The sequence below is a fragment of the Protomyctophum bolini genome, assembly GCF_963924005.1.
Source record: "Protomyctophum bolini genome assembly, chromosome: 20".
Taxonomy (NCBI): Eukaryota; Metazoa; Chordata; class Actinopteri; order Myctophiformes; family Myctophidae; genus Protomyctophum; species Protomyctophum bolini.
In genome coordinates this window covers 6,511,763-6,521,762 of record NC_137881.1, presented here as the reverse complement: position 1 = coordinate 6,521,762, position 10,000 = coordinate 6,511,763, and the positions used below count along the sequence as shown (strand labels likewise).

At 43.3% G+C, this 10,000-nt stretch overlaps 1 protein-coding gene across 1 annotated transcript in view; it reads left to right on the top strand.

The window, feature by feature from the left end:
• Window positions 1-6,938: 6,938 nt before the first annotated feature.
• The window catches only part of LOC308335929 (F-box only protein 41-like), a gene marked incomplete at both ends in the record, with an annotated part of 9,841 nt that continues 6,779 nt past the window's right edge, over window positions 6,939-10,000 (top strand). Inside the window, 6 exons of the mRNA XM_080793152.1 lie at window positions 6,939-7,070; window positions 7,453-7,832; window positions 8,301-8,463; window positions 8,878-8,957; window positions 9,307-9,379; window positions 9,496-9,744. Coding sequence (XP_080649278.1) covers window positions 6,939-7,070; window positions 7,453-7,832; window positions 8,301-8,463; window positions 8,878-8,957; window positions 9,307-9,379; window positions 9,496-9,744 — 1,077 coding nt within the window. The remainder of the gene's footprint in view (window positions 7,071-7,452; window positions 7,833-8,300; window positions 8,464-8,877; window positions 8,958-9,306; window positions 9,380-9,495; window positions 9,745-10,000) is intronic.

Below are 10,000 nucleotides of genomic sequence, written 5' to 3'. Positions count from 1 at the left end.
TGACTGATCTAAACAAAAAAAGAAAATAGCTGAGAGCTTATTTCCATTGTGGATAGACTTCAGCACCACGGACAGCTCCTCTGAAACAAACTGAAGAGATGGAAAGATAGATTTGAATGTAATATATTTCTATATCGAAGTGTTCTCCTACCTACGTTTACTGCATGAAGAACAGCTTTAAGTGGCTAAAAAAATGTATAATGTGAATTGTTGAGACGTAAGAATGTTGTACTACGTTGATGCGTTGGTGACTCAATCATGTGTTGTTTTTCTACACTTTCACATCAAATCACTTTATATTTGACAGAAATGAGAAAGGAAAAAATTATATAGGCCTATACAGAGAGAATTCTATATCCATAATGTTTGGAATTTATTTTTTTATAGATTTTTGGTCTACTACCTCTTTATGTCAAGATTGCTAAACAATCAGATTGTATATTTCTACAAAGAAAATGTATTTATATGGTGAAAATACGCTTTTACAGTGAAATTATATTTCCTATATGAGGCACGATCACGGACACTTTAGAAGAAGAATCCAATCAAGACATCATTTGCTGGTGACATGGTGTAAAGACATGGTGTAAAGACATGGTGTAAAGACATGGTGTAAAGGTGATTCCTGGTCAGAAAAGCACTGTGTTTCAACCAACCTGGCATCCCTATTTTGGGCATGTCATTAATTATGTACGCCAAAACAGCAGATATACAAGCTGAGCCAGTGTTCATTTTGTTGACTAACAAACACAAAAAGACTAAGATGTTTATATTTAGTCGATTTAGTCGTGTTATTCAAAAGACTTAAGACTAAATCACAATTTTCCGACAAAATGAACACTGGGCTTATCGCGACTCGCAGTAAGCTTGTACGCTTCTCTTTTTTTTTAAGGTTGATTTGTTGTGGGATGTGAACCCGACATGTTTTGTGGACTTTGACGATGTTTTGAAGTATAAAAAAAGAGAGAAAAAACTTTAACCGACTCGCGGTGTGCGAGTTGAATGTTCCAGTAGCACACGTAGCTGTGCACCTTAACCATACGTCATCATGAGTGTATGTGTACACAGTGACAGTAGCCATCATTTTTGCATGGACAGAAATAAACTGTGTGATAACTAATATGTTCATCATGTTGCAAAACATGCTCTTGTGAATAATAAAAATAAAACCAACACACGAAGGTTGAAATGTCTCTATGTTTTATTCGAGGTTTGTCCGTCCGTCTGTCTGTATCTCTCTAGGCCTACTACTCTTTACTTTAATAATAATAATAATAACTACAAATGCACTGTCGAGCTGCCAACTTGCGCCTTGCACACAAGTAGGCCGGCCATGTATGGCCTACTTGTGCGCAAGCAGAGCGCGCCATGAGGTGTTTGGCATCACCGCTTAAAAAAAAACCCTGATATATTCTGATATATTGTAGTGACCGTTGACAGAGATGCTGGTCCCTGATTGGGCTACGGTCTTAAACAAGAGAGGGCACAGACATACATACCACGACATATTTAAAGTATATATACATACTGTACACACATACATACATACCCAGCCGATCACAGTACTTGCCCGCTCTGCTTGCAGAGAAAAAGCAAATACACAAATAAATAATTCAAAGCTATCTTTTTTAAAGGGGTCAAATAAATCATCAAAACATCCTTGCCAGAGGATGGTCACAGAACCCCAGTTTTTAACTGTAGTAATATAATGGGGGAAGAAGTATAAACAAACATCTGTTGGTTTGTGATGCCCTCTAGTGTTCAAAAGCTCCTCCTCTCCTCTCCTCTCCTCTCCTCTCCTCTCCTCTCCTCTCCTCTCCTCTCCTCTCCTCTCCTCTCCTCTCCTCTCCTCTCCTCTCCTCTCCTCTCCTCTCCTCTCCTCTCCTCTCCTCTCCTCTCCTCTCCTCTCCTCTCCTCTCCTCTCCTCTCCTCTCCTCTCCTCTCCTCTCCTCTCCTCTTCTCTTCTCTCCTCTCCTCTCCTCTCCTCTCCTGTCACATAACATGGTAAATCAAGTTACGTCAGCAACACGTGGGTGGGACATTAGCATTTAGCATCCCGTGGCCCACTGGAGGGACCGTCACTGCATGTGATAGGTAATTGTTTGCCACTTTCCACCAGACGAGACGACAGATGCATGCAGGGATCTTTGTAGGATACCAATGAATGGCCACAGTTAGTTAGTTAAGCTCATACTTTTTCATAGCCTTGTTAATTCAATATGAAACATTGAAACTATTAAGTAAAAGTATAGCCACTAGTCCACAGCATTGTGAGCTTGTTATCGTTTGATATTAAGCCAGGTCTAAATGCATGTTTTCTATAAATAATCTGTGCAATGTGCAAAATGACTATAGCTACAGACCTACAGTAAACCTCTCAAATAATATAGTAAAATGTAAGCTACAAATTTTGACCCTGATGTGAACCTAGAATGGTTACCCCCACAAGAGGGCAGTGCAGTCCTACTTTGAACTGATCAGCTAAGAGAGACATCAGTCTGTCAGTCAGTCAACCAGAGCAGGGCAAGCTAGCAGGTTGTGTTGTTTACCTGTGAAGAAATAACCACATTGAGAAATAACTAAGGAGTCTGTATGAAGTTACTACAAATTGTTAACATTAAAATTAAAAAATGCTCAAGAAAAGTATATCTACATCGAGATTGTATTGTATTGTAGCCTATGTGCTCTATACTTTAATGTAGCTCTGGTCCATAGCCCTAATGCCGTTGCTGGCTGCCGTTGCTGCAGCAGCGGCATTAGGCCTGCCCTGGAGTCTGGACCAGAGCTAACTTTAAGATATACTTTAATATCTTTAATAGTTAGTATTTATTTCCATTACAGTGCGTTGCCTTGCTGTTGCTGCTGCCTTATAACATATTACCCCGGCAACAGCCCATGCCAGCCAGCCACTCACAGCGCACAGCGTGACCGGCCGTACCACCGGACTGTGGGACGTGGAGACGCCGGGCTATGGGATCTAGACGCTTCATGCCATGCAGGGGCGGACCGGACAGAGCGCGCACGGGAGCGCGCGCGGCACCGGTTGACAGTAGTGACAGATGCAGCATGAGACTGTCCGCTATATTGATTTATTCATCCATTCTAAACTAATGGCATGATCAATACAACTATTATGACATCAAACAGCTGTCAGAACATGTAGGCGTGCACCCGCACGTGACCGGATTATTCACGAGCAGCACCAACGGCATAAAGGTAGGTAGGAGAGCCTAGTTATTATTCGTATTCTTATTCTTATATGCTTATGCTTATTCTTCTTATTATTAATAATAATCACATATAATATATTCATGTTATCTACATGAATAAAATCGTCAGTGTTGATGCAACTCTGATGTAAACTGTTTAAACTCATGTGTTTACAGTAAAACTCTGCATTACAGCATCGTGCACTGCATGCACTCCGTATAGACTGCACGTATCGAACCGTGTTGTTCCGAAAATATATACATAGGCTACCTTTAAAGTGTGTGTGTGTGTGTGTGTGTGTGTGTGTGTGTGTGTGTGTGTGTGTGTGTGTGTGTGTGTGCGCGCGCGCATGCTAATTGATTGATTTAATGGGGTTTGTTAACAGGCCTGCATGGCTGGTGACAGCTCATCGCATGGATGGCTCACAGAAATCATTACATAGCCTATGCTATACTGCTAACGCCTAGAAGTTATAAATATGGCATGTTTATGACTGTATATGTTCAGTATCTATCTATCTATCTATCTATCTATCTATCTATCATCTGTAGCTCTCTCCATGGTGCTGAAACTAGATGAAAACACAGCATGTCTGCGTTCATTTTCTTCTGCACCCATGTGTCCAGAAATTGCTCTATATATCACTCAGGATAAATCAAACATATTTTATGTAAATACACCGACAGTAAAACGTGGAGAAGAGAGATGCAGATTAAGCTGAGACTAAAGTACAAAGTATACATTTAAAGGTAAACATTTATGTAAATTGACATATAGGCCTGCATTCCTATACAATGTACTGTACATCATCAATTCGGACATCTCTTTCTCTATGTGCATCCATTCGAACTTAAATTCTCACACACACACACACACACACACACACACACACACACACACACACACACACACACACACAAACGTCATTGGGGTGGAAGCATCACGCTTCACTGATCCATGCTCCATACAGCAGAAGAAATGCACTTAGTTAAACACGCACAGTCACACACACACACACACACACACACACACACACACACACACACACTCGTGCCCTACTAATGTCAAAGTCGATAGCAGGAGTGCCCATATCCATTTAGCCCTCCCTGTCTCTGTATCTCTATATGTCTCTGGTTCAGTGTTCAATTTAAAAAAGCTTTATTGACAGACAGCTATATATATATTGCAAACATTCATACCACACATTCATTCATACAGTATGTATCGTGCACTCGTGCGGGGGTACAGTTTAACTGAGAAGATAACTGGCTGTACAGTGTGATCCTTCTTCGGCAGCATGCATCAAAAGTGTTACTATAGCCTACTGTATAAATTAGATTGTAGAATTCATTGGTGCACGGCACTGCACGCATGCAAAATCAAGGGCATATTTTCAGTTTGAATAAAAAATGAGTCTGTGCTGTGAGGAGGTGACAGGAATAGAAAAAAATAACGCTTTACGAATTATAAGGATCCATCCATCCACCTATATACTGTAAATATTTCCCCTTATTTTCTAATGATGATTTATTTTCTTTTTTTTTTGCATAGAAGTGTATATCTGTATGTCTTTCAATGTTCTGATGAATTGAAAATGGAGGACCCTGATGTAAACATTAAGTCTTAGTATTTTTTTCTGGGTTTTATCCTCTTATAGCAGATATTGACCTGCACTTTCGTTGAACTGTACCCAATTTTTCAATCAATCAATCAATCAAACAATCAATCAATCAATCAGGAGTCAGGTTGTTGAGGTTCCAGCAGAGAACCTGCTCTGACAGACAGACAATCCATACAGAGGCAAGGCTCTCCATCTGGTCCTTTTGATTATTATTATACTAAACATAAATTAACCACACACAGCTTTGTACATTTCGGCAATTTGAAATAGCAGTTCTGCAAGCTGCTATTTTCAAAAGATTATTATATATTTGCAAACTTGAAATGAGACATTCTGCATAATGAGTACTTTTACTTTTATAGGCTACATTTCGATGCCAATACCTTTGTACTTTTATTCAAGTATATTTTGAATTCCGGACTTTTACTTGTTGTAACAGAGTATTTATACATTGCAGTAATGATAATTTTACTTAGGTAAAAAACATGAGTATACTTTTTCCACCACCTATAGGGAAGCACCCGGGAGGCGTCCTATAACCAGCTTGTTGTTCGTCCAGTTGTGTGAGTGTTGAATGTTTAATGGACCACAAAGTCAAAGTCAAAGTCATACACTGTCAGGAACACCTCAGTATTTGGACCCGTACGCAGAATAATCCAGGCAACAACGACTTGCACTCAAGCACTTTTATTTATAACTCAGAAAACCCTCCCAGGGCATATCTAACATAAACTCACACTCTTGGGAAACACAGTGTTATAATCGAGCAACCTAACCAATAACACAGAGTCCCTAATATACCTCCATGCTCATTAACCAAAGTCTCTTCAGCTTAGAAGCGCAGGTGGACACAGTCTCGCAATCAGCCAGGGGAAGGGAGACAACAGAGGGGCAAAGGTAGGGACGGCAGTCCACTCCAGGTAAACAAGAAACAAAATCAGAAATTATGACAAAAATATAAGCATAGTTGATTTGACTAGCAATCCAACCCATTGATGCTGAGTGCCAAGCAGGGGGGTTGGGTCTTTGGTATGACTCAGCCGGGGATCGAAGCCCCGACCTCCCGGTTTCAGGGCTGACACTCTAACCACAAGGCCACTGTCTGGTGGCAATGGAAACAAGCATTTGTTTTTCGTGTCGTCCATTTAGTGTGTTTGGACTAGTTTTACTGCTTCTTGTACCTTTAAGATTCTCCACCCTTAAGATTCTCACCCTAGGGGAGATGTCAGCCACCCCACCGTCCTGACGAAACTCATTTAGTCAGCTTGTATCTGCAGCTGTGTTCTTTTAGTGGTGATGATGACCCACATTCCATGGCCGTAGGTGAGAGCAGGAACAAAGATGGCTCAGAATAATGAGAGCTTTGCCTCAAGGCTTGGCACGCTTTACGTCACAACGGTGCTCCGATGCTCCGGCTGCTCCGATTTTCCGGCTCATCTCCTTCCGTGACACCCTCACCCGAAAGGCTGTCTGTCTGTCTGTCTGTCTGTCTGTCTGTCTGTCTGTCTGTCTGTCTGTCTGTCTGTCTGTCTGTCTGTCACGCACGCACACACACCCCCCCCTGATTGCACATCATTGGCCTAGATATGTGAACACACTCATCATCTCTCAGGAGACCCCCTAGCCAATGGCATACGCACGCGCACACACACACACACACACACACACACACACACACACACACACACACACACACACACACACACACACACACACACACACACAGACTGACTGACCCAATTTATCCACAGGTTCATGTGGTTCTATCAATTATAGATACCTGTGTGTGTGTGTGTGTGTGTGTGTGTGTGTGTGTGTGTGTGTGTGTGTGTGTGTGTGATGTTTGCGGTGTCCTTTCATTTACATTTGATTTAATTGTGGTATTGGAGGTAATCCTCGTTTAAAGTGGCATTTATCAACATCAACAGCCGCTTATATAGGTCTGTAACTCTGAGAGTGTATCAGTGTAACACTAACAGGCCGCCCTTCCTAAACAAACCCATTGTAAAACATGATGGCCCCCTCATGCATTAGAAGGACAATATCAGTCACCATTAAAAAAAGAAATATGGCTTTAACGTTTATTCTCTCCCTCTCTCAGTGCATCATGTCTTGCTCCAGCTCTCTGCCATACTTCTGCCCTCGCTGTGGAGACGCGTGTCGTTTCTCCTCGGTACCTGAACTCCGTGCTCACCTGGTCAGCCAACACACCTACGAGACACTGCTGGTCCTGTCACAGGTGCTGTGTGATGTATAATTACGCACGCATTGTGAGCTTGTATGATCGTATACATTTTGAAATGGGACATTCTGCATAATTAGTATACTTTCTACTTTTGGTACATTTTGATATACCAATACTTTAGTAGTATAGTTCTACATTGCAGTATTGATACTTTTGCTTATCAGAGCAAAAGTAAGGCTAATTAGACAAATAATGCCTTAAAACATTATACTTAAATATTTTAGTTAAGGTGTTTTTTTTTGGTTTTTTCGTTATAGAGGGCAAGTATAATGTTTTAAGGCATATTTGTCTCCTTAGCCAGGAATCCTTTTAATTAAGTAACAAATGTGAGTACTTTTCCCACCACTGATCACCACACCATGTGTCCCCCTTTCAGGTCAGAGCCAGAAGTTCCAACCCGGGGTCCCTGGTCCCCCTGCCCTCCCCCACCAAGCCCTGCTCCCCGTCCCAACAGCTCCCCGCGCAGCTGGACTGTCTGGACCTGGCCGTCTCCTCTCGGCTCCTCGGGGAGGTGTTCCAGGCCTCCGTTGTCCCCCATGGGGGACATCCAGGGACCCCCTGCACCGCCCTCGCTCTGCCGGGCACCCTGGACGCCTTCCCCGGGCACCTACCGGGGGGCCAGGCCGGGGTTCCACTACTAGGCCTCGGGCAGAGCCTGGGGCTGGAGTTTGGCTTCTGGCCGGCGACCGAGGGGCTCTCGTTGGGGGTGGGACTGGAGGAACGCCTGGGACTGGGTCTGGATCCGAGGATTTGCAGGTGGAACATGAATTATTATCTTATATTAGTCTCCACAGTGGTATTTCCTCCAGCGCAGTGGTGGATGAAGTATAAGTCATCCATTCAAAGTTCTCCTTGCGGTAAAAGTACTAAAGTCATAATTTATGCAGAACTGTCCATTTCCTCGTAAAAAGTGAGGACAGAAAACCGAGGACGCCACAAAGTGATTAGCCAGATTGGACTGAGGACAGAGGACTGAAAGATTGGAAAGTGAGGATATGAGGACACCAATTGTGATTTGCCGGAATGTGATGATGTATGATGATATAAGAGAGTCCCTCACTTATTCTTCCAACAGCTGAAATATAAAATAATGCATACTATTAATGGTTAATGTAGGTTTTGTATTAATATGAGTTACGGTATTTGCCACTGAGATGTAGTGGAGCAGAAGTATAAACGAAGTACTGGGGCATTAAAGGCTCAAAACCTTTTTTTTTACGTCAGGACTCTCGCTGAGGTGGAGGAGAGAGTCAGCCGCCGTGTGAGCCATCTGGAGGCGGAGCTCGACAAGAGGGAGGTGGAGCTACAGCAGCATAGCCGCCACTCAGAGTGTCTGGGGAGAGAGAAAGAGGAAGTTGAGGAGAGAGCATCCTATTTGTCCAGACAGGTGAGACATTGTTACCATGGTGACACGTTTAACCCTGATGTCTCCCTCTCAGCCTTTCCTACTGTCTGTCTCTCCTATCCACACTTTTCCTGGGCTGTGTGTGCTCCAGTTCCTGTTGATTTCATTGGATATCATTGGTCATCTGACCAGTTTCATTGGCTTTCATTGGATCAAATCGACAGGAACTGGAGCACACACAGCCCAGGAAAAGTGTGGATACGCTGTCTGTCTCTCAGCCTTCCTACTGTCTGTCTCTCCTATACGCTGTCTGTCTCTCAGCCTTCCTACTGTCTGTCTCTCCTATGACGCTGTCTCCCATTCGCGCAGCACATGACGTATGAATTGTGTAGTCTGTCTCTCCTATGCATGTTGTGACATCACATCCTGTGTGTGGGACGTATATGTATCTCCTAGGTAACCATCGCCACGGAGATGATGGAGGGAATGAGGAAACATCTACAGGGGAAAGACAGAGAGCTGAGCCAACGACACCAGTCAGTGTCTGTCTGTCTGTCTGTCTGTCTGTCTGTCTGTCTGTCTGTCTGTCTGTCTGTCTGTCTGTCTGTCTGTCTGTCTGTCTGTCTGTCATCAGTATGACCTCGACCATGAACAACAACAGTTTGTATCCGCCTCAGCACGCATGCAAGCACACACACACACACACACACACACACACACACACACACACACACACACACACACACAGGTCAAAGATGATGATAAATAAAGAATCCCTTGTCCCCTGAGGCTGTCTCACTCTGATTATCATCATTTCTGACCTGTGTGTGTGTGTGTGTGTGTGTGTGTGTGTGTGTGTGTGTGCGCGCGCTCACGTGCGTGCAGGGAGATGGTGGACATTGAGTGTTTTCTCAGACAGACAGCAGAGAAGGAGGCCGATGCCAAAGACAAACTGCAGGTAGATTATTATTATTATTATTATTATTATTATTATTATTGTGTCAAAATGTGTTCAATATAGGAGAGACCTTCAAGTTGATGAAACTTATAAATATTTCATTGTTATTCTTCCAGGTGTTCATAGAGACATTGTTGGAGCGGGCGGACTACGCAGAGAGACAGCTGTTTCTCCTCACGTCTCACACACACAAACACAACTACAGGCGTGACGACAGACACACACACACGCCGTCAGACGTGTACACGCACACGCCGTCAGACGTGTACACGTACACGCCGCCCCCCCACAGAGCGGGACACAGTCTGGATGGAAGCACGGACGACATCATCGGACCAAAGCCCCAGAGCAACATGGGAAACCGCGTGAGTTATATACTATATATACTGTTATCTTGTTGTATCTCAGGGGTGTGCATCTGCCACTTGAATTAAAGGTAGAGTAAGTGATTTCACTTAATTCAAATATCACTTATTTTTTTGTTTTGTTGTGATAATCCTCTCTACTATAGAGTGTGCTGACCATGTAAGGAGTTCCTCCCTGTCCCCAGTTAACCCCTGGGGGTCAAAAAACCTTAGGTTTCGTTTTTGACTCTGATTGGACGAAGGCTTAGGTCCCACA